The sequence below is a fragment of the Papio anubis genome, chromosome 5, assembly GCF_008728515.1.
Source record: "Papio anubis isolate 15944 chromosome 5, Panubis1.0, whole genome shotgun sequence".
In the NCBI taxonomy this organism is placed as follows: Eukaryota; Metazoa; Chordata; class Mammalia; order Primates; family Cercopithecidae; genus Papio; species Papio anubis.
In genome coordinates, this window is record NC_044980.1 from 77043925 (window position 1) to 77069549 (window position 25625).

The 25625-nt window shown below is 35.7% G+C and overlaps 1 protein-coding gene across 2 annotated transcripts in view; it reads right to left on the reverse strand.

Moving 5' to 3' along the window:
* The window catches only part of EDIL3 (EGF like repeats and discoidin domains 3), a 448089-nt gene that overhangs the window by 192360 nt on the left and 230104 nt on the right, over nucleotides 1–25625 (reverse strand). For both annotated transcript variants that reach the window (XM_017959723.3, XM_003899900.5), the window contains one exon: nucleotides 2899–3012. In XM_017959723.3, the coding sequence (XP_017815212.1) occupies nucleotides 2899–3012 (114 nt within the window). The remainder of the gene's footprint in view (nucleotides 1–2898; nucleotides 3013–25625) is intronic.

The window sequence follows — 25625 nt, forward strand, 5'->3', positions numbered from 1 at the left end:
CAGTTTAAAATTGCAAGTCTGGTAAAAAATGAGGGAAAGGCCACCCTCTGGGACATGTAAGATACAAACTCCAGAAGAAAGGTTATCAATCATATTCCAGGGTAGATGCCAGCACAGGAGTTATCGTCTATGTATTGTCAACAACTTCCAAGGTCTTACCTTCAAGCAGCTTAGAGCTGGTACCACCTGTAACCTATATGTGCTTCTATATACCCCACAGTAAGTGAATTCTCTAAGTTCTCAATGTGTATAAATCATCAGTGTGTCAGAATGTCCCTTTTTACTCTAAATTTTCTAAAAACTCTAAGAGACTACAGAAAAAAGTAGAGCCATATCCTAAGAAACCTAGACAATAGGCAGAATAAAGAACCTTAATTTGTTATATGTCTTTAAAATTTAATAAAATAAAAGCAAACACCCGATAGGAAAATATTTTATGGAACTCCCTAAGTGACTCTTTCTGATCTACTTGTCAGGGCACAGAGAATAGAGGAAATGCTAGAATGTCAGATCATATGACAGTTGAAGGGAGGCATGCCACTATCACACGCATCTTCAAAGAGATGCCTGAATTTAAATATAAATATTATATAGATATAAAGCTAATTCACAGAAAAGTAAAAGTTTTCATTAAACACAACATGAAAAACTGGTTGGAAGACACAAGGCACAAACTAATGACAGGGCAGGGGCATTTCTCCCTCTTTCATAGCCTTACTGTCTGTCTCATAAACCCCTCATCCCCAGCCTATCCACTCAACCTGTTTCCCAATTCCTCCATGCCCTAGAGTTCCACATTCTAGGTCTCCTCTTCTAGGACATCTACACCCTCAGGTGTCACTTCTTAGGCTCACTGCACAGTGAAACTCATCCCTAGGCAGGGTTCTTATGATATGTCCCCCATTCAATCCTCCTTCAGGAAAATGGGAAGGTTTCTCCCCCACAATTGTTCCCCTAATCAGGCCTCCTATGGGTCAGAGGTGGCCTTACCCTTCCTAGAAATGCTGTAATCCAGGTATTGTTTTAAACTATGCTAAAGTTCCTTCCTGGAAGGTTCTCTATTCAGGTACCAATTCTCTATTTTTGCTGAATGAAGGTGAAATAGTCAGTGACATCAGTTTTTTTGTTCATCATGATATTAATAAGATGTTCACTGACAGACATCTTGGAGGTGCTCTTTAGCACAACTTCCAGTGTTGACTGAGCAGCCATCTTCAAGTTCCATGAAACAAAAATGGATGCAAGTGCTGTGCCTGGGACAGGCCAAAGAGGAGCTGAACCTGAGCTTGAGTTAACTTGGTGGGTGGTTAGTTAAATGCTTTATGGGAAGGTTTCTAGGTTAGTTGGTTGGATGACTATTGGTCTATTTGGTTGCATGGTCAACCTACTTACTCAGCCTTCCCTTTCCATCCTTCTGTGCCCTGTACCTTTCTTCATCAACTCAGGCTCAATGTCCTTCCTCAATTACTTTAAGTTTAGCAAGTTTTTTTTTTTTTTTTTTTTTTTTTTTTTTCCAATTCAAGATTTCTCTATGATAGTCAGAGTTTAATTATTTTTGTGCAGTTTGTCAGGACTACAGTAATGAGTATCCCATTTTATATCATTATTTTATTTATATATATTTATATATCAAATTATTCAACAATATTTCCTATTTTATTTTATAAAGACCATGGCTGAAGAGAAAGAAAGAAAAAGAAAATGGGAAATAAATTTCTTACTATGGCTGAAGAGAAAGAACTATGTGGTATGTGTGTGTGTCTGTGATAAAGAATGGACATGTCATGTATTCACATTTACATTATACCTCTCTATTTAAAGAGGTATCTCAATCTTGAGGAAAATACACTGAGTGAGGATGGGGAATCACAAATCTGTAGCATTACTTCTGTCACTAAATACCCGTGAAAGCTTGGGCAAACAACATCACATGAGTCTCACTTTCTTTATCTGAAGTCTCATCTGCATCTACATTCTGAATGTGCGTAATGATGTTGTGGTGCTCAGATCATACAATATACATCAAAGCAGTAGCAGTATGAACTTTCCCCTAACTGTCCAATAATTATAAGGCTATATCATTAGTATTCTTATGAACATGTGTTTGGGCCCACTTAGGCCCCATCCGATTGACTTTAGTCCCGTTACTACTTTTTCCCAGCCATTTTTTTTTTTTTTTTTAGGCGAGTGGTGCCTTCTGCCTCTTTGTAAACACTTAAGGCAAATAACTGCTCTGTCATTTGATGCATCATTTCAAGTCCCTACTTTCTTCAGCTTCCAATAAGACAAATAAATAGTGTGCAACATTTTTGCTAGTGTGTGGGACAGCCCAAATGCATCCTCCTTTATTTTTACCTTTTATTTATAATAGAGGCTAACTGACTTATTTTATTTTTATTTCATTTTTTTAGAGATGGGGTCTCACTGTGTTGCCCAGCATGGTCTTGAGCTCCTGGGCTCCTACCGCTGAGGCCTCTAAAAGTGCTGGGATTACAGGCATGAGCCAGCGTGCCCTATCTGGTTTCAACACCCTGAATTTACTCTCAGAACCAAAGTGTCACTCTGGTGGTAGAAATTTTGGTCATATACATAATCATAAACCAAAATGGGATCCATGTAACTTGAGTATCTGAGGCAATGTTGTCATTCTTTTCAGGTCACAAGATACCACTTCTACGCATATGGTGCACTAAGTGAGACATCCTAGAGAATATGTATACATTGATAACATACCACAAATATGAAAAGTACCATTTCAATGGATTATGCACTCTGAAAGCAAATAATATTGATTTTGGCCCAAATTTCAAAATAAATGTAGATGATGTACATAAAAATGTATATGCATACATATATGTGTGTGTGCATACACACACACACACACACGTGAATACTTACTGTATTGACAATTTCTTCCCATAAATTCGCCTGGGCACTCGCAGGAATAGTTGGCAACAAGATCTGTACATATTCCACCATTCTTGCAAGGCTCAACTTCACATTCATTTATGTCTAAGGAAGACAGAAAGGACAGAGGAAGAGAATTGGTAAAAAATGATTAGATACTGGAAAGTTTTAGACATTTGAAATACAAATGCCTTAGTAATGCTATTCCTTTGTGTGTGCAGGCATGTGTGTGTGTTTAGTCAGTAATACAAATGCTGCTTAAAACCAACAATTTATTAACCATTAAATTTAATAAATTTCAAATAAAATTCAGAATCCAGATGAAAGGCCAACAGAACTAAACCACTCTCGCATTCTGAAAATAAATATGAGTAGTTTGGGGAACTATTCAGTGTATCCTTAGAATTAAATCAAACAAATTAACCCTGATGGAAAGATGAATTGGTTTCACTTACAAGATCGAGAAACCTCCCCTGCAGCAACAACTGCCAATTAACACTGTCTCATTTCATCTTAATTCATTAAAATTCTAACTGACAGAGATGTTTTAGTTTCGAAATAGTTCGTCTTTGATGAATATGATGAGAAGCAAATTAGAGTTAATAGCTAAAGCTCGTTAAATGCAAAATCTAATAAATGTAAATGGTGATCACTTCCTAATCTCATTCAAGGATTTCTAAAGTTAGGAAGACTAACGGGACTTACCTTTGATATGCTACTATTATATCTGATGCAAAATCACATGAAATATAAAACATTGAGCAAATTATACTACTTCCCTTGCTAATTTTGGACAACAGAGAAAACAAACATGATTTTGAACATAAAAGAAACGACGACTAATTCAATCAAATATCAATCACAGATACTCACAAATCATTCCTTTTTAGCACAGAACCATGCTGGATTCTGTGGGAGCTAGTGCAGTAGCTGGAGAGCATGCACCACTCACCATCTCTTCCTCATCCTATAAGCTTTTCCAGTTGAACTCCCTATCTGCTTTCATTTCCATAACTGTTTGTTGTTGTTGTTTTTAACTGTATTACAGACTTGGAAACTGTCTGTTTATGTGCCTTTAGCCCCTTTCACCTTGTCAGAAAGTGAGCTCCACAAACGAAGTTCCTATCCTGCCCTGTTCCTTGCATTCCTGAAAATACCACACTCAATCTGGTCAACTACTGGGGCCCAATAAATGTTTCCTGACAAACTTTCTACCAGAACAATAGAAATAGTACTGTGCATAATCTTAAAAAATTTTATTCCAGATTTGTAATGTGCCTTCTGATACCCTATAATGTATCAAATGGTAGTTCTGAAATCTTGGGTTATTACAGTTGCTTAAAGCAAGATGATCATTAAATTACTTCTAAAGGGAAACAAGGAAAAAAGTATTTGAAAATCTCAATTTTGCCCTTTCTTCTGACATTTTGTCTTCTAATTAGTATCCCCTCCAGAAAGCAGAGTTGTTCACCCTCTCATTCTAAGTTCACTGTAGAAAGCCTGGTCTAAATTTCCTTAGGTGATAACTTGCTCTCAAAAAGTAGCCCTTTTGGTTTCTGGTTGACAATCACAGCTTAAGAATAGAGATAATTCATGACTGTGTTCAGAAAAAAATAAAAATAATTTGAGTACCTCATAACTTCAAATAATAGGATAAAATCAGAATCTGCTAATCTCTAAAAAGATGGATCTATATGCTGTAAAGTGTGAGAGACTCGGCTGGGAGCGGTGGCTCACACCTGTCATTCCAGCACTTTGGAAGGCCAAGGCAGGCTGATCACAAGGCCAGTAGTTCGAGACCAGCCTGGCCAACACGGTGAAACCCTGTCTCTGCTAAAAACACAAAAATTATCTGGGAGTGGTGGCGTGTGCCTATAATCCCAGCTACTTAGGAGGCTGAGGCAAGATAATTGCTTGAACCCAGGAGGCTGAGGTTGCAGTGAGCCGAGACTGAGCCACTGCACTTCAGCCTGGGCGACAGAGCTAGACTCTGTCTCGGGGAAAAAAAAGTATGATAGACTCCTAAATATTTGATACTGAAACTGTACAAAAATGAAGGATGGATGAGGGGGAGGGAGGGAGGCAGGGAGGGAGGGAAGGAGGGAGGGAGGGGAAAGAAAAGAAGGTGAGTATAAGTCATTTCTTTCCTTTTTAAAAATATAATAAAATACTCAGGTCTATTTGCTCTTACCAAAATTTCACTTAGTCTTAATATTAAACTATATTTATATTGGACTAACACGCAAACCATTTTCATTAAAGTTTGTAAGCCACATGAAAATCTCCATGCTACTTATTGCTGCCAACTCAGTGTATGACAATAACAATGTCTGGCTACCTTGGAACATGCCCAGTATGTCTTTATCTGTATCTTCTCTACTGCAATTTGTTTTAGATGAGAACATGTCACTGGTTAATGTCTTCATATCTTAGAGAAAACATTGCCATAATTTGTAAAGTTAGATGCGAAAATTTATTCTCGTATATACTTAGAGAGAGGAAACTGAGTGGTCATGTCCGAAGGACCCACATAAGCAAAAGCTAATTTGACCTTAGACAAGAAGAAAAAGTTTCATTAAGATTAATAAGGATGTGATATAGATGGTGGTCAGTTTCCAGGCTGGGAGCCAGAATGAATCACAACTTTCAAGAAGAATGTTAATGATATGATGGTGTGTTTAGGTACAGGAGTAAAGTATTTTGGAGCAGAGAAGATGAAGGAGAGTGCTAGAATCCCATATCAGAGAATGTAGATACGGACCACATTATGATGCATCCTTAGTACAGGCTGAGGGAACCGGGTTTCATTTTTTTGGCAATGAACATTTGGAGCAAGATGAGAAGGATGAGAGGGTATTTCCTTCACCCTTCTACATTAGAAGAACCTAGTGAAGCCATATGTGAGATGGACTTGAGAAACGAATAAAGGAAAATGGGACAGAAACCCACACAAGATTTGATGTTAATAGGTACAACATATATTTTAAGTCTCCTGTAAGAGACTCTATGCATTTTCTCATTTTAAGATTGAAATATATCATGAGTAAAATCAAACCCAGCTCTTGCTGATTTGTAATGTTAATAGAAGGAAGTTCTCATAGCCAATGTGAGAACAATCAAGAATTATTATACATTCTATTAATGATAGAAAGACCCTGCCGTTTTTTGCCTCCTTAAGTCTTCCAAGTCTTTACACAATAAGTAGTAATTAAAATATGTGAGTGTAAATCTAATTGAGACAAATCAACCTTTAAACCTTCCACTTGTAGGCTCATCAGGTCCCATCTATAAACTGTCAGCAAAGCAAGTTATAATTAAGGACATCCAATTCTGAAAAATCAACAGTTAACACCTTTACCCAGAGGTTAACATGAAGTGGAATGAATTGGAATGGCATTTGCTGAAGTGGAAATGCTTTGTAGACACACTCAATTTGTGATAGAATGACCTTTTCATTGTTTAAATGTGCATTTTGCAATGTTTTTAAAACTCAAAAACTACTTAAATCTAAATTCATAAATATACACATTATCTTGAGGTATGCGTATTTTTTAATATAGTAGCTAAGTTAGTAAAACATTTCCGCATATGTACATGCCCAGTAACACACAAGCTTAGAGAACAGTTGCAAATTATGCAGAAGCATTTACGTATTTGTATAATATGGGAGTTCTTTCAGCAGCGAAGGCTACTGGCACTGTCATTAACACTGCAAACAACCTAGATGGAAACCAACCTCAATTTGTATAAATCATGTTTAATTAAAGGCTAGATAAAAATGTTCACAGAATATAATGCAATGAAATGAAACTTAAACATATTTGCAATAAATTACATACATTTATCTTCGTCACAGATCAAGACATTATCATTCCCAGAAAAAGTCCACATCCATTCCAAATATACTGCTGAGATATGCCAGTTTATTAACGAAGAAAAAACTGATAAAGTAGTCCCCATATGAAATAGAAATTTCCATATTTGGTCAGATTTATACTTTATTTATAATAATATCATTTATAAGGTCTTGCTTCATAAAACAACTTCAAAATATGACTTTATAATCAAGACAGTCAACTGAGTCCTGAAAACATAAAACTTTGCTGCCAAACTTCTTGTGTCACCGAGGCATAGTGATGAGAGCTGCATATGAGTTTCCAGATGTAAACTCATGACTCACCCTTATTTCCTGAAATGTTATATATATAATATATATGACATTATAATATATATATAAAATATATGTTTATATATATATTACATTTTGTTTTGATTTTTTGGTGGAAGAAGAAAGTAGAAGAAAGAAGAAGGAGAAGAAGGAAGAGGGAGGACAGAAAATAATAAAAGATAAATAGTTGAATTTCTCTGAAAGGAAACACAAATTACTTTGAACCAAAAAAGTACTTTACAAGTATTTCCAGTTCCTTGCCTCTTTTATAACTACACAGATTCATTGATTTTATACACATAACTCAGACTCTTTATCGGTGTGTCAGGCATAACCCACATTATAGATTTGTAAATGTGTTTGATAGTCTACCCACTTTGGCTTGGGTTTTTCCTAACAGAAATGCACACTCTGGAGATTTTGCTGTGAGAAGCCTTCTCCAGTAATTGACAAACTACCCATATATATGTATATATACATATTAAGATCACGTTGAGGACTCCTCCCTTAGGCAATTCACCTTATGCACATCCACATCCTGAGAAATGCTCAGTTACACCTGGTCTTCTTTGTCCTGGATCTTTGTCAGAACCCTTCTTGTACAGATTATAGCCAAAAGCCCATGAAACTGAATTTGGAGTGGTAGGCTGTCAAAGAGTTAACATGGAAATTATATTGTTAATTCCTTATTGGTGCCTTCAAAACAAAGCATTGTCTGGGCATGATTTCTTGTCACAGAAATGGTGTGGCTTCTTCTCAGAGAATTATATTTAAAAATTCAGTAATCTCATTGTTCTTTATAGATTCCGCTAGTTGGCCAGAGATGAGATAGAGAATTCTTGAGTCTAATTCCCAGGAACCACCTCCTCTGGAGACTTTTAAAACTAATTAATAACTAATTAATTAGTTTGTTTTCAAGTGGCTCACCTTTGCAATCTGCAGAGTAGGAATAGTAGCAGTTTTCACTTCTGGGACATCATTATCGTAGCTCATCCTTGAGTTCTCTCAGAATTCCTCAGGAAAATGTCATTTGTCCCCAGTAGTGTAACCACATTTATTTTGCCAACATGGCTTAGATATTTTGAATACTGACCACCATTTGGACCAGGACATCTAATCCTTCTGGGAATAGATATCTATCTAACCTCCTCCTAGTGAAGACAAAGACAATCTATTTCAACCATAAATCTATCTCCTCTTCATAAGTAAGTACATTCAGGCCCCCACAAACATCAAAAAGGAACATGGTTCTTGGGCTGAACATACTTTTTGGATATATTAAAAGGAGACAATGATAGACGGTGACCCCTCAACTTTTTTTCTTTTGTGAAGACAAAATTTCTCAACTTCTTTATGTCTTTCCCTTGCGCTATCTTTCCTCCAGCAATATTGCTATTGACTGCTAATTAGTCAGCAAGACCTTATTTTCCAGAGCCTGCTATTTTTTGATCCTTAACAACACATCTTCCCTGGGCTCCCCATTAGCTATTAAATATTCTCCAGACCTTCCATGAGTGATTGCCTTTTAAAGTTCGACCTTTTATATTTTTCCTTATTTAAAGCCTATGGTCTTTCAACTTCTCTTTAAAAATTGAATTTCTCTTTAAGATGAATTTCTAAGAATTCAATTCTCCTACTCTGATGCTGAACTTAATTATGTCACAATCAGAATTATCTAGATAATTTATTTCTCAGTCATTTCTGTGACCAGTTTGCTATATATTTAAATCTTCTGTTCTTGAACCCCCTTTTGATCTGGCTTTCTGCTATATTACTAGTAATTCATTTTAAAGTAGCTAATTAAAATCAGCATTATTCAGTCAGAACATATCACACACAAACCTTTTATAATAATTTATTGATAATCTTCACTTACCAACAACAGTAGTTAAACAAAAGCCCCAAATCCAAGAGATATTTATCCATTGCCTCTTTCTAACAAAGATCATATTCTCTGTCTATCTCTATCCTGACATCCTAGTATTTATTTTAAGATCTTTATTTAGATGCAAATACCTTTGATACTAGTACCCAGGCAATACTCTTCCCAATTATTTGGGTTGTTTATATTAATTATTCCAATAAAGTTTTACTTGCATTTATACAGCTATTTGGCCAGCAAGACAAGACAGCTATTCTAACAGATATAAAAGCCAAAACCAGGGGAGACAGAGGAAAAGTTAAGGAAGAGGTAATCAAGAGGGTGTTATGTCTCTATAACTCAAATATTTGATGACTTTATATATATAAATAAATAAATATATGTATGCAGAAGCCAGTAAGAACAGATGCCTCTTTCAGTAAACATTTTCACAAAAACGCAAACCATAACATGGGATGTTACCTCAGTGACATGTAGCATAGTTGCTTGCCCTGCACTAAATATTTGTTAATTGGTAAGAAAGAACCAGGAATATTAGCAACCTTGGGATCATCATGTATATACTGTAACAGTGAGTCCCTTGCTTGCGTAAAGTGCTCCAGCCTATTTCTAATGGGATTCTATTAAGGAAAAATGAAATTAGAGCAAGGCTTCTTTTAAAAGTTGGAGCTCTTAAAGCATATCAATGCACAAGTCTTACACTTAGAGATTCTGACTTAAATGGTCTTGGGAGAGACAAAGGGAGCAATACATTTTTTTTTAAAGGCATTCCAGTGACTCCGAAGGGTAGCCAGTGTTTGTAAACACTGAACAGAACCTCTGCTTATGAAGCACATCCATCCATTCACCCTTCCTTCTTTCCTTGCCTCCCTTCCTCCCTCCCACGCTCCCTCCTTTCCTTCCTTCCCTTCCTCCCTGTTTCCCTCCCTCCCTCCCTCCCTTCCTCCCTTCCTCCCTTCCTTCCTGCCTTCCTTCCTTCTTTTCCATGCATCCATCCATCCTTAGTTCTATACTAGGTACTAAGAATGCAACAATTAATATGTCACGATCTGTAGCATTTCTGAAGCTCTTATAATACAGTAGATAGACAAGGAATTAATCAGTTACAGTGTAAGGTAACAAGGGTTATAACAGGAAAATGCACAGTCTCTCAAAGGAACTCCAAATATCAAAACTAAATTGGTTTGTCAGACTAGGGGATGTTGAGTTTTAGAGAAGGAGTCTAGCTGACTAGGGAAAAGTGCTTTTGAATTAGATGGAATTATAAATAATTGACTCTATAAAGTTATTTTTCTAAATTAATATGTATTTCATTTTTCCTGATACCAGTAGTCTGCAGATCTAAGAGTGATTCCTCATTGTCCCATAGTTCTTTTCTCCAAGTATGCAAGGTATTTATTTCCTGGTTTCCTTTTTTTTTTTTTTTTTTTGAGACAGAGTCTCCTTCTGTGGCCCAGGCTGGAGTGCAGTGGCATGATCTCGGCTCACTGCAAGCTCCGCCTCCCGGATTCAAGTCACTCTCCTGCCTCAGCCTCCTGAGTAGCTGAGACTACAGGTGCCCACCACCACGCCCGGCTAATTTTTTTGTATTTTTAGTAGAGACGGGGTTTCACCGTGTTAGCCAGGATGGTCTGGATCTCTTGACTTCGTGATCCACCTGCCTCGGCCTCCCAAAGTACTGGGATCACAGGCGCGAGCCACCTTATTTTTATTATTTATACAATTGCATATTTTGATGCTTTATCTAAAATTAACTACTCTATTCTTTCAGCTGCATGTCAAATTAGTTCTCTCTGGTTTTAGCAGTCAATCTTAATGACAGACCATTTTGAAGTTTTTCCTATAGTGAGTTATCAGAAACCCCAAACTGGCTAGATGAGCTAGGATTTGTATGGGAAACATAGCTATGATTCACATAGCTTGCCTTTAACCATTTGTTCACTAATTCATTCATTAGAATTCTGAGGAGCACTTTCCACGAATCAGGAATTAAAATGCATAACTGGATATATCAGTAAATAGAAACAGCTCCTGTTCTAAGATATCGCTCATTTTCTATTCTTCTACACAGGAGACAGACAATTATAATATGGTGAAATATGTGCTTTAGAGCATTATCTACAAAATATACTAAGATTATAGAAAAAGCAGTAGTTTTGCCTAAAGGAGATATGGAAGATTGCTTGCAGGAGGTAATATATTTGGTGCTTAAAGAATGAGCAGGAATTTTTATAGCTGTATTAAATTAGGAAGAAACACAAAAGAACATGTTTTCAGAGACAGCTGAGCACTCTGAATTTCTGAAGCATGCACAGGGACTGTGTGGGGGAAACTCTGCATAATGGCGACTATGTAGTCTGGGACCAGATTTTTATGGTCATATCAATCAAGTTAAGGAGTTTGAACTTTAGTCCTTGGATACTGGAGAGTTAATAGAGAACTCAAGAAGGGTGGAAGGGGACATGGGATTGAATAGATCTGTATTTTAGAAGCTCATTCACATTCTCTAAAATTTCATTATTGGTATCATTTTGGAAAAACAATTCAAAAAGTGAGAAGGGATATTTATGTTGAGTCCATATTACTCAGACTAGGTAGTAGGATGGCTATAACCATGTTTGGTATGTTTAAACACTTAGCTTGGTTCGAAATGTATATAGACTTCCTAATATTTACGGTTGCCAGATTTGGCAAAGAAAAACACAGAGTGTCCATGCAAATATTTGAGACATATTTGTAAGAAAATCTTTTTTTTATCTGAAACTCAAATTTACCTGGGCACCTTTTATCTAGAAACCCTACTCGAATTGTCAATTAGATGTGATTTCTCCATATTTTGTCTTCCCTTTTCTTTCTTTCTTTCTTTTTTTTTTTTTTTTTTTTGAGACGGAGTCTGGCTCTGTCGCCCAGACTGGAGTGCAGTAGCCGAATCTCGGCTCACTGCAAGCTCCGCCTCCCAGGTTTACGCCATTCTCCTGCCTCAGCCTTCCGAGTAGCTGGGACTACAGGCACCCGCCACCTCGCCCGGCTAGTTTTTTGTATTTTTTAGTAGAGACAGGGTTTCATCGTGTTAGCCAGGATGGTCTCGATCTCCTGACCTCGTGATCCGCCCGTCTCGGCCTCCCAAAGTGCTGGGATTACAGGCTTGAGCCACCGCGCCCGGCCTTGTCTTCCCTTTTCTATGAGCATTTTAATTTTCAGCATATGATCATGCTTTACATTTTGTATATTCAGCAGACCCCAACAAAAACTACCTACAGTGGAAAATCATAATGGACAAAGAATCTTCCTTAGGCTTTTGCTGAAATTAAAATTTGTTGCTTGCATTCTGTTTATAATTTTACAGTTTACCTCTACATAAAGTTTAATAATACAAGTATAGCCAAACAGCACTTCAGGATGGCAGTTAATGGATAACAATTAGCATATCCTTCCACTTGTACATTACTTATTACGTACAAAACACTGTTCTAAGCCTTTTATATGTGTTAACACACTCTACAAGCTAATTGCTATTATTATTATGCCTGTTTTACAGATGAGGAAATTAATAGATTGAAAGTGTAAATAAGTTGCCCAGAGTCACACAGGTGGCCAAAGTGAGATTAAAGCCCAGATAATTTAATCTGTCTCCAGAATCTATGCTATTCACCCGTATGTTTCACCATCACTAGGGAATATTAGTACTCCCACTTCACCACCACTTCTTACCAGCCTTCAAGGTATTATTTTATGTGCTAAGAAGGACAGATATAGGATAATACATAGTCTTTGTTCTCAAAATGTTGATAATAACCTAATATTGGCATTTCTCCTCTAGATTAAAGACTCCAGTCCTAAAATGTTAGTTTGGAATACACTTTTCCCCAATCCCTTTATTCATCTTAGTAATTTCCTCAAAATCCTAAGTGGCTTGGGTTTAATGGGCATTTGTTCCCTCTTTATTCCTGAAATCCACAACCACTTGCTTATGTAAAAATGAATTTCCTTGCCTCTTACAGTCTTTTATACATATCTTTTAACTTTACACTCAGGTGAAAGGAGTTACATTTGTTACACAATTTCCTTTCTAGAGCGCATTGATATATTTCATACCCGTAGAATTAAAATTTTGTCATTTTTGTTTTCTGGGTCACAATTCACCTTATGTAAAAATATTTGAAAAATAGCATATATACTGAAAAGGACACAAAACAGTAAAGTTACAAGAATTATTGTAAAGAGACAACCCACATAACAACCACCAAGGTCAAACACCAGAATCCTGCCAGCAGTCCAAAGCCTTCATGTGCCACTTTCATTCAAAACCTCCCCTCCACCCACACAAAGGTGACAGATCTCCTGCTTGTAATGAGAGTTGCAGACTTGCTCTTTGTATAGTTTATAATTTCGTCACCTAAATATGTATTCCCAAACAGTTTATTTTTGCCTATATTTAAACCTTATTGTAAAAAAAAAAAAAATTCCATGTGTGATCTTCTGTTTGTGGCATCTTTCAAAATGTTGCAGGTGACTGCAGTGAGTTCATTTTCACTACAGAGTAGAGAAACTGCTGTAGAGTATTTTACCATAAAATGTACCATATGTTTTTTTCTTTCTATGGTTAATGGCATTTATGGTGGTGGTGGAAATAAAAGCATCAGGGAACATGCATGTACATATCTCTTGATAAACAAGTATATTGAATTGTTTTCTGGGTACACTTAGGAGTGAAATAGTGGAGTCATAATAATGCATATATTTAACTTTAATAGATAATGCCCAACTGATTTTAAGGTGGTTACAGTTACACCAATGTGCACTCTTATCACCAATTAATACCACTTTTGAAGATACAAACTATGTGAACTTGCAGGTAACCACTTATTTCACTTTATGTGGAAGTGGAGGGTGGAAAGGCTTAACACCAATAAATCTTTTTAAGATACGTTTTTACCAAGTGGGGCTTTTAAAGGAGTGCAATAAAACCTTCAGTTCACCAAGTTCAATAACATTTTTTTTTCTTCAATCACCTTAACTTAAAAAAATTTTAAAAACCCCAAAATTCACACTAAAAATATCTAACCACTGAAAGCTTATAAGTAATGTTACATTTCAATAACAGGCACTGATACACAGTTAAATTTTCTTATACAGAGAGATAATTTTGCCTAACCCTTGAATTAATTTCTTAAAAACAACCTAATAAATCAACTATCATACACAGATACATGTAGACTCAGATAATAAAATTAAGAATACTTCCTGCTTCTATATGCTGATATCTTTGAAATTTTATATTATGGGCATAATTAAACAAAAATGATGTCCCAAATGATACTTCTAAATTATCTTATACATCTAAAGCTACTGTAAGGATTATATTATACTTCTAAAGCTACTGTAAGGATTCAATGAGGTAAATTATGAGAAAATATCTTGTAAACTTTAAAGACTGCAAATATAACTGTCCATATTATTATACGAGTCAAACCATATTCATATTGTTTGATAGAGTGTTTCTTGGTTATGGCCCTATAGGAAAATATAGGTGAATTTCTGATGAGGCTTTCTGTACGCACATACTTCTACGTTTGGGTTTATAATCAGAGTAAATAAATGGGTAGAATTTGTATAAATATTCTACAGAAGAGTAGCCCTGTCTTGGAGAGGAATGAAAGGCAGCATTTATCCAAAAAATTGCAAAGCATGTGGAAACTTTAATACACTGAATGAGATAATTCAACAAATACTTTTAATATACTTCTTTCCAAAATGGTGACATTTACTATTTTTAAAACTAATACGCCAACTCTTATCAATTTTGGCCAATAGATCACTGACATCTGTAGCTTAAAGACTTAAATTGTGGTTGGTAAATACAGAAAAGATTCCTTTTTTAAATACTTAGGAGTTTCAGTCCTCATCAAGGTGAAAGAGCTGGGTGGCTAGATTTCCGTCATTCCAGAATCTCATCTACATAATTATAGGATATTCTGTGGGTTCCTGGCAGAGCTAGAGGCAACAAAACATCTGTTACACTCAAGGCCACCATGGAAGAATCAGCTTCAAGCAGCAAATTCACTACTCAGTGCCAACAACGCTGCCTCCAAGCCATTACTTTTTATATGTTTTTAACCCATATTTATTGGTAAGTATGCCAAATCAGCATATTTTCTTCATTAAAAGTGATAATTTTGGGATTCATGAGAACTCTGCTTCTGGCCTAGACATAGTAAAAGGGACCAGATTTTTCAGGCAGACCGTCTTGTTTAAAATAACAACAACAACAACAACGACAAAAAAAAAAAAAAAAAACCTCAGACAAAATATGTGAGACAATAGTGTTGAATATACTGAACATTAAGATAAAAAGGACTCTCCTTCTTGGGCCATGGCATAGGGAGGGAGAGTCCGGGCAGAGCCTGGTGAACTCTAGTGAAAGAGAGGGAGCTGGGAGTCTGGAGAGTCCACGGAGGCTAGTGTTTGTAGAACAGAATACCCAAGAGGAGAGAACTACATAGAGACAATCTACCACAGAGATCTGCAGTCCTGAACACTGCCGTGCTCCCTAAGATACTCAGCAGAGGGTAGATTAGCATTCACAGGGGAGCAAACTCCTGGAGAAAGAGTCATCTGAATAGACCAGAGGGAGCAATACTTGGAGCCCACACTAGGCCAAGAGAACTGCCAACTCCCACCACTAAGACTGGAAAGCAAACTGTTTCATGGGGCACTGGGCAGAGGACTCAGAATGGTTGTGTCTTAGTAGTGGGGGATAATTAAACCTGGATTAAATAAATGATTGGTCCCACCTAACGAAACTTATAAGCAAGACCTAGAAGGATCAAACTGTTTCCAAATAACCTAACTATATAAGAAAACTAAGCTCAAGAGAATATACAGGACTACAAAGAACTGAGCACTCAGCAAGATGAAATTCATGTCTGGATTCATTCATGAATCCAATCAAGATTAACACTCGAGAAACAAAAAAGATATAGTTGAAAAGACAGTATATATTAAAATTAGCAGACAAGTAATTAAAACAGTTATTAAAACTGTATTCTATATATTGAAAATACTAGTAGAGATGTGAAAAAAAAAAGAGCCCAATTGAACTTCTGGACATGAAAATTACAATGTGTGAGATGAAAAATATGCCAGAAAGAAATAATATCAAATTAGACATTGCAAAAAAAAAAAAAAAAAAAAAAATTAAGACGTTTTAAGACATACCAATTGAAAATATACAGAATAAAATACACAGAGAAAAAAAATCTGGGCATCAGTGACCAGTGGAACACATATAGTTAGTCTAAAATAGATGTGATTGGAGTCCTTGAAAATGGAAAGTAGAAAATATTTGAATAGATTATAGCCCAAATTATCCAAATATGATGAAAACTGTACCCACAGATCTAAGCAGCTCAATAAATACCAAGAGTAAGAAACACCAGGCCGGGCGCGGTGGCTCAAGCCTGTAATCCCAGCACTTTGGGAGGCCGAGACGGGCGGATCACGAGGTCAGGAGATCGAGACCATCCTGGCTAACATGGTGAAACCCTGTCTCTACTAAAAAATACAAAAAAACTAGCCGGGCGAGGTGGCGGGCGCCTGTAGTCCCAGTTACTCGGGAGGCTAAGGCAGGAGAATGGCGTGAACCCGGGAGGCGGAGCTTGCTGTGAGCCGAGATCCGGCCACTGCACTCCAGCCTGGGTGACAGAGCGAGACTCCGCCCAAAAAAAAAAAATTAAAAAAAAAAAAAAAAAAAAAAAGAAACACCAAGAAAGCTACAAAAGGGCACATGATTATTACAAAAGACGTCAAAATTACTCTATAGATAAATGTAGTCTTTTCAAAAAATGATGTTGAAATAATTGAATATATGCAAAATACACTTAGAACCACATACAAAAAATCACTCAAAATAGATTGTAGATTACAAAGTGAAACCTAAAACTATTTTTTCTACATCAAAACCATAAACTCCTGCTCCCCAAAGTCCATTTTAAGAGATTTAAAAGACAAACCACAGATTGGGAGAACATATTTGCAAATCAAAAATATGATAAAGGACTTGTATGTATAACATACAAATAATTCTCATAACTCAATAAGAAACCAAATAACTCAATAAAAAGTGGGCAAAATATTTGAACTGATAGTTCACAAAAGAATATACATAAGAGTGGTAAATAAACATATACAAAGATGTTCAACATCATTTGTCATTACAGTATATAAATTAAAACTAGAATAAGATGTCACTACCCAACCATTACAACAGTTAAAATTAAAAAGATGGTGTCAGTGAGGATGCAGAGGAATTGAACTCTCATACACTGCTGGTCTGATATAAAATAATGCAATCCATTTGGAAAACAATGTGACAGTTTTTCAAATACTTAAACACATATCTACCATATGATTCAGCCATTCTACTCCTACATATTTGTCCAAGACAAATGAGAGTGTATGTCCACACAAAGACTTGTATGGATGTTCATAGCAGCTTTATTACTATAGTAATAACCCCAAACCTGAGACAACTTGATTTCAAAATAGTTATGCTGAGTGAAATAAATCAGATAAAAATAATACAGTGTCTATTTTATTTATACAAATTTCTAGAAATGCAACTAATCTATCATTACAGAAAGTAAATTAGTGATTGGGATGAACTTGAAGGGGCAGGAAGGTGGGGTTACAGCAGGGCAGAAACTTCTGAGGGTGATGTGATGCAAATGTTTACTATCTTGAATAAGATGATGGTTTCACAGGTTCATGCATACGTTAAAACATATCACAGTATATATTTTAAATTTGCTTATTTTATTCTGTGTTAATTATACTCCAACAAAACCTTCAAAAAGTGATAGTAAAGTTATTTTTATAACCCACATATTTATTGTCTGTCAACTGAAAACCGCATACACACACACACACACACACACACACACACTAACACTCCATGACAACAAAAGGCCCACAGAATTAATAAGGAACATTAGCCTTCTCAAATTCACAAAAGAAAGGTTTTTGTACAATATACTTTTATTTCAATGTGAGAACCATGCAGCCCATGAAAAGAGGCAGGTCTTATGGGAGAGACTGAGTAGTTTAATAAAACATATTAATAGGAGGAGTTATATTCGTAAAGATGACAAAAATACTGATTTTTTTAAGGTAGTTTACTTCCTACTTTGCAGGTTGTTTCCAGCACTCAAGAAAGTCTTTGCAAGAAGCCTTAAATAAAGATGAATGGGGAAAGATTAATGTAACTGGAAAAAATTAATATAATTGCACGATTTTCTATTGCTCTTATATTTTTAGTTTCAGATTGAATTTATTTTTGTTATCATTGACTATCAGAAATCTTAAGCATATAAAACCATAACGGGGGTTACCCATGCCTTCCCTAATTGTTCTTCTTTTCCAGAAAAATTTTCTGATGGAAGTTCATGAATTACATTGATATGTATGTTTTCTGTACTCCTGTGATCTATTCAAGAGATTGTAATTTTCATACAGGAACAATGAAATAATTTTCTAATTCTCTCTCTTTTTTTTTTTTTTTTTTTAAGACAGAGCCTCAGCCTCTGGAGTAGCTGGGATTACAGGTACGTGCCACCATGCCCAGTTAAGTTTTATATTTTTAGTAGAGACGGAGTTTCACCATGTTGGCCAGGCTGGTCTTAAACTCCTGACCTTGTGATCCACCCACCTCAGCCTCCCTAAGTGCTGGGATTATAGGCGTCAGCCACATGCCCGGCCCTCTCTTTGCTTCTGTGAAGGATATAACTCTAAAAACTTATAAAAATATATGTTTAAAGGAGATTTTCATTATTATTAATTCCTTTTAATATACACTAAGATGGAAATCTCAATTCCATTAATTACTTACTACATAATTTTACATTGAAAAAGGAAGTCTTCAAGACAACAATTTCCATCGTATCCAATGAACCTGATTAAAATGCTACTTTCATAACAAGTGCTTAGATAAATGGTCCTATTCTGTCAGAGAGGAATGGGTCTTATTAGAAACTGCATTGCTGTGTTATGCTATTATAAAATTAATGCAGAAAAAATGTTTAGTTATTTTTAATAAAATCCAATGACTTGTGAATTGTACTAAATATCAGTAAATAGTGAGTATAAGTGTAACATCATCTACTTAATTTGGTTGTTTAATTTGGCCCTTAGTATAAAGATTTGAGTTTATGCAGCATTTTACTTCCCTATACTCATTAAATCTCCTTCTGCTATGTTTCAGAGAATAAAGAAGAGCTTATGTCATTTTGATTAAATAAGCTACAGAGTTATCTTTAGAGGTGATATTAACAACTTCCCAAACTATAATCCATCCTTGAGGTACTGCAATATTTAAAATATTTTTGTTAAGACATGCAGAGGTAGAAAAAAGACTAAGATATACTGATGAATTTATTTTACTGAATATAAAATTATATATATTTGAAATCTTTAGAACATTCTATAGATACTACTAATATACTATACTAAATTCATATGTTATGAAAATACAGAGATTACTGTAATTTTGTACAAATAAGCACAACTGGAACCTTATTATCCATCAGCTATATATTTCCGTGAGTGTACTATTATTTAGTCCATGGCTTTTATTTTATTCTGTTCATTACCAATAGCTAACATTTCTCATTATACAAATGGGAAAATAACCCCTCAAAACTACGTCTTACTTTATACTCACTATAGAATTTTGTTAAATAATGTATTTAAACCTATTGCTTGTTCATCAGCTTCAGCCATTAAGGCTGCTACAACACCCTTCATATCTCTTTCTGGCTTTAAAGTCCTATTGTTGTTATTGTTATTATTACTATTATATTTTTTTGAGACGGAGTCTCGTGCTGTCACCCAGGCTGGAGTGCAGTAGCATAAACTCGGCTCACTGCAACCTCTGCCTCCCAGGTTCAAGCAATTCTCCTGTCTCAGCCTCCTGAGTAGCTGGGACTATAGGCACCCATCATCACGCCTGGCTAATTTTTGTATTTTTAATAGAGACGGGGTTTCACCATATTGGTCAGGCTGGTCTTGAACTCCTGACTTCAGGTGATCCACCCACTCCCAAAGTGCTGGGATTACAGGCGTGAGACACCACACCAGGCCTTGTTATTATTTTTAACATCAGAATTTTATTTACATTTTACAACACTTTCTGTTCTACAGTCATGTTCCAGTCAACTAAAGCTACAGTTAATTGATATAACAATCACAAAACCTCCATGGCTTACAATATTCATGTATTTATTTCTCAGACATCCGAGTGTTGCTGGTGAGTGGTGTCAAGAGATCCAGAGTGGGCTACACTAAGCTCTACTTTGAGATAAAGGTCTGCTGGGCTTGATTCCTTGCTGAGGTTTGGGCTGAAGTCAGCTCCCTGTGTGATCATTCGGAGATCCAAGCTGAGGGTACAACAGTTATCTTTTGCTCCTTTGCTGTGATGATGGCAGGAGTTATGAGAAGAAAATGAAATCTACAAGGTTAAGGCTCATGAGAAACTTATTGTAATTTCACGTCAATGGCCAAACCAAGCCATATCTCCAAACCCAAAGGGGTGAGAAAAATATATTTCTCCTTATAGTAGGATTTAAAAGTTATAAAATGAAGGGTAAGAATATAGGGAGACGCAAAGAATTGGGGCAATAATGACCATTTTACATTAATTCCTCAATATCTTGTCCATAAATGGTTGTAAAAATTGGAAGAATGAGAACACTTACCATACAGTAATTGTATGTTATTTACTGTAGAATGAAGTAAAAAAAAGTCACTGCACTTCACTAAAAATGTGCCACTTTATGAAGGCTGTTCTAGCATGACGGTCAAATGGACTTCCTTCTGATGTAGTCTACCAGTTGTTGAAAATGGTGACACACTTAATGCTTCATATTTACAGAGTTTCTTATTTTTTTCTGGAATATTTAATTATTTTTTGCTTGTTAGGAGAAGTATAAACTTATTTACCATGTCCATATTTTTATTGGAATGTATTTTCATGCTTCTTGAAGAGGCCACCTGGGGTCCTCTGCTGCTTCTACTTCTTCTTTTTTTTTTTTTTAAAGACAGAGTCTTCCTCTGTTGTCCAGGCTGGAGTGCTGTGACGGGATCTTGGCTCACCGCACCCTCTGCCTCCCAGGTTCAAGCGATTCTCCTCCCTCAGCTTCCCAAGTAGCTGGGATTACAAGCTCCCACCACCACGCCTAGATAATTTTTGTACTTTTAGAAGAGACGGTGTTTCACCATGTTGGCCAGGCTGGTCTTGAACTCCTGACTTCAGGCAATCCTCCCGCCTCGGCGTCCCAAAGTGCTGGGATTACAGGCATGAGCCACCGTGCCTAGCCTCTGCTTATTCTAAGTTTAGTTGATTCCTTTCTAGGTCTGCTGCAAGCTACACCCTGGGATATCTTCTCCTTGCTTACCTGGGCTTATTCTACCCTTTCTTGGATCCTACGTTTCTATTTTTTATGTCCTCTTTTCATTTGCAATAAAACATCTTTAGGTAATTTTCATGAAAGGAGTAAGTGTAACATTATTTTGAGCCTTAAAATTGTCCCAACACTTGAATAACATTTGGCTAGTCATAGAAGTCTAAGTTCAAATTCATGTATCCCCAGAAAGTTAAAGGTACATTAATTTTTTGATTGTCTTTTAATATATGGTTGCTGCCGGAGGCATTTGAAACCAATGTAATTTTTGCTACTTTTGAGTTGACCTGTTACATCTCTTAGGGGATTTGGGAATTTTTCTATATAGAGATCTTATAAGACTGTCTAGAAATGGTTTTCATTCATTGTGCTTGTATGCATTAATTTTTTCAACATGAAGGCTCATTCGTTATTGCCTCCATTCCTGTGTTTTCTCTGGAATTAGTCCTGTGTTGAATATCTTAAATCCATTCTCCATGTTCATTAAGCATATATCTTCTATTTTTTATTTTATCTAAGTTTTGGAAGATTTCTGTGACTTTAACCTCTCACTACATTTTTTTAAAAATAGGTCACCAATCATATCTTTTATAACTATGAACTCTTTTTCAAAATGACATACAGTACTCTTGTTCTATGAAAATCATATTGTCCTTATGATCCTAATTAAGATGTTTAAAAAGTTCTCTCTGTTCCATGAATCATACTTTCTTCCTCTTGCATCAGTTATTTATGTGTTCGTTTTGGATCTTCTGTTTCATGCAGTTTACTTCAAATATCTGGTGAACCTTGATTGCCTACTTACATGAATGAAAGACTAGATTGATTCGTATACTGAACTGGTGTAGTTTATTCAGTACTTTAATAGTTTTGTTCTTCAGCAAGCTTCTGTCCCGTATGGAGGACTGACTGCAACCTCTGGGGGGTGGGGGGAAAGCTGGGAGAAGGTAGCAAGGCTATCCCCATCTTGCAAAATAAGGTTTTATTCAGTGTTGTTAACTTCTGCCTTAGGAACCCAAGTTTTCCCCTAGTAAACTCTGAAATTTTGGAGACAGTAGTCTTCTAGGTTTAGCCTTGGAAATCATGCAGGAGGAATAGGGAAGGGAAGAGGAGGGCAACCAGAGCAACTGTTCCAGAGTTCTTAATTAGTTTACCTGCTTTCTCTACTCTTTTTTCTGTAGCAGCTCACCCCTAGCCTGGACCCTTTCCACTAGGCAGAGAACAGCATCTACTTCCATTTCAGACTTTTCCAGGTCAGGGATGTAGGCTCAAGGACTCCTTCTTTATCAACACAATTCCCTCCTGTATTCTGTCATCTAGAAATGTCAAAATTCACTGGGGTGCTAATAGTCCCTCTCGCTACTTTTAGTCTGTTACAAACTTATTCTTGAATTTTAAAAATTCATTTAATCTTCACTGTCACTTCAATGTGGTTTGAGAATAAGGGGATGCTAAATATGTATGCTCAGTTTGCTATCTTAAAAGGCTAAGTTTAAATGTTGCTAATGAAGAGGCTTTTTTAGCACTTGGAAAATAACCTCCTATCACTATCTCTTGACTCAGATACAGCTCTCTAGGTAGAGTGGCAGCCCCCAAAATAAAAGCATTTCTTCTGACTGCTCAGTAAAATTACAGAAGAGTATATTCCCTATGAGAGCAATAATCTTCGTCCCAGAGTTTGTTCAGGAAAGCCTCAGGAGAAGTAATTCTTTTTTAAAATTTAGCATCTGCCAGAAAAAAAAAAAAATCTTTCTTCAACATATATTCATTTGAGACAGTAGACGAGAGTACTATCAGCACATCATAGACATCAAAAGAGAAAAAGGGAAGTTAAACACAGTTGAGTTTCTTCCTTTTCTAGTAATGTCTTTATCCATTTTTTCATGCCCCAAATTAACCATGATCCATAATATCTTTCAAAAGGTCTTAGAAAAAAAATAGCAAATTAATAGTAAAGCTCTATGGATGTTTCTTTTACCATTTTTGTTCTATTAAAAAGGTCAAGAGTAATTGATGAGAATCTCTATATAACTTTTTGGTTTTCTCTTTAAAAAGAAGTAGATCTTCCTTAGGGATCAGGAGAAGTAACTAATGGGTACGAGGCTTAATACCTAGGTGATGAAATAATCTGTACAACAAACCCCCATGACACACATTTACCTATATAATAAACCTGCACATGTACCCCTGACCTTAAAATTAAAAACAAAATAAATGGGGGATTTACTCACATCATTGACTCTGAAACAGTTTTGTACATATTCTAGATGTGAAGTAAGGAATCCAGTAAACAATATTTAAAGTAGCATAAATAATCAGTATAAAGAGGTTGGGGGCCATGGTGAACAGAAGGCTTATTTTTTTTCAATTAAAAATATGTATGTATGTATGTATGTATGTATGTATTTTCCTATGGATGTAATGTCTACATAGTTTGTGGCATTATTGTCTCATTCTGCATAGTCAACATAACTTCTAAAATGATAAACTCTGGTTCTATGTTTTCTCAAAATCAATTTCTTGGACCATTTCCATTTGTGCACATAAAATAACTCTGTTCCTAACAGTGTTAAAGCTACCATTCTGTATCATCTTTGTATGTAAGAAGCCTGTGGAGAGAATAATACAAAAGAAGAAGAAGAGCATTTTTAATCCTTCTAAATTCTTGTTGGTAAATTTGCTTTTCCCTTTTAATTACTTCTTGTAGAGATGTAGTATGAATTAAAAAGTAGCATAAAGCTAAATGTAGAATTTACTAAATGCATAAATATTTGGAAGAAAGAAAATAAAACAGAACTTCAGCATTAGAATACTGCCTATTTGGGTGCCAATCGAAGGAGACTTTTCTGAAATTTTCTAGACAAGGATAACCAGAATCTATTACAGAACAAAGAAGTGTTGCTATAACAAAGCAGCGTGCTGCATGTAATTAAAGCATTAGAATAGCATACAGACAAAACTGTTAGGCACAACAAGTTTTGTTACATATCAGGAAAGATTCTTTAAAAATTGTGAAACCAGATGTGCCAAATGCTTGAAAGTAAAAATAACTTGAAATCTGACTGGTTTATAAATCCATCAATTATATTGGATAGAGTAAAGTAATATTTTGGCATTTTCATTTCGTTACCTTTATTCAGCAATTCACAAAAATGCGTAACCTTAAGAGTCTTACCAATTTACCTCTTAACTCTGAAAGTGAATACTGCTCAGATATTTTAAAGAATGGTATCTGCAGTGAAGGAAATTAAAGTGAATACTGAGAAAATAATTTATCCAATTCTCACTAGCAATACACACACAAATTCAGCCGCATTCATACATATCTAAATATGTCAGCTTTTTCTTAGAGACATGCCCTGAATTATCCTACAAAATAGAATACCTCAAAGATGAAAGAGCATTCAGAACCTCAGCACAGAAATACATCGATTACTAAAACATAATTTTAAAGTGCTTCCAGCATATACAAGATACATTTATATTACTCAGTTGTGTAGTGCCTAGTACTACCTTATTATAAAGTAAGCTTTGCATCTATTTACTATTTATCCCTCAATTACATGGTAAAATTGGATAGTTAAAAATAGAAGAACACACAAATATAGAAATCGTTGGCTTTATTTTTGGAAACCTTTATCCTAAGATGTTTAGAAATACGCTTAAAAAAAAAACAAACAAACTGTATTTGTGATAAGTTGTCTTAATTTTGGTAATGGGGTGTTTAATTTTTAAAACCTGAGGTCAATAAATTAAATTCTGTCATTTCATGTTTTGGTGTTGCAGTTCCATTCTCAGCATAAGGGATATTGATCTAATAATCATACTCTACTCCTCCAAATATCTAGTCATTTTATGTCCCCATAAACTCATTCATTATAAAACCCATAAAATTATTCCCTGTGGTGCCTATAACAAAGGAACAAACTGAACAATAAAAAGGAACAATGTACATTTTTATTATGTTTTAATGATATCCCGATTGCCAGTGCATGCACAACCAAGTGGAAACATTTTAGCCACTGGCATTTCCAGAGATCCACTTTCTGCCACTCTGCAATACAAATTAACGGGTAAAAACGTCCATTAACAGAAAAGTTAAAAGGCAATATCTGTCTATTATAAATAAACAGTACATTTATGAGTTAATTCATCTCAGGTCACTACATGAAAGCCAGGCACAGTCATTGTTACAGGTATTTCTCTTCCTGCT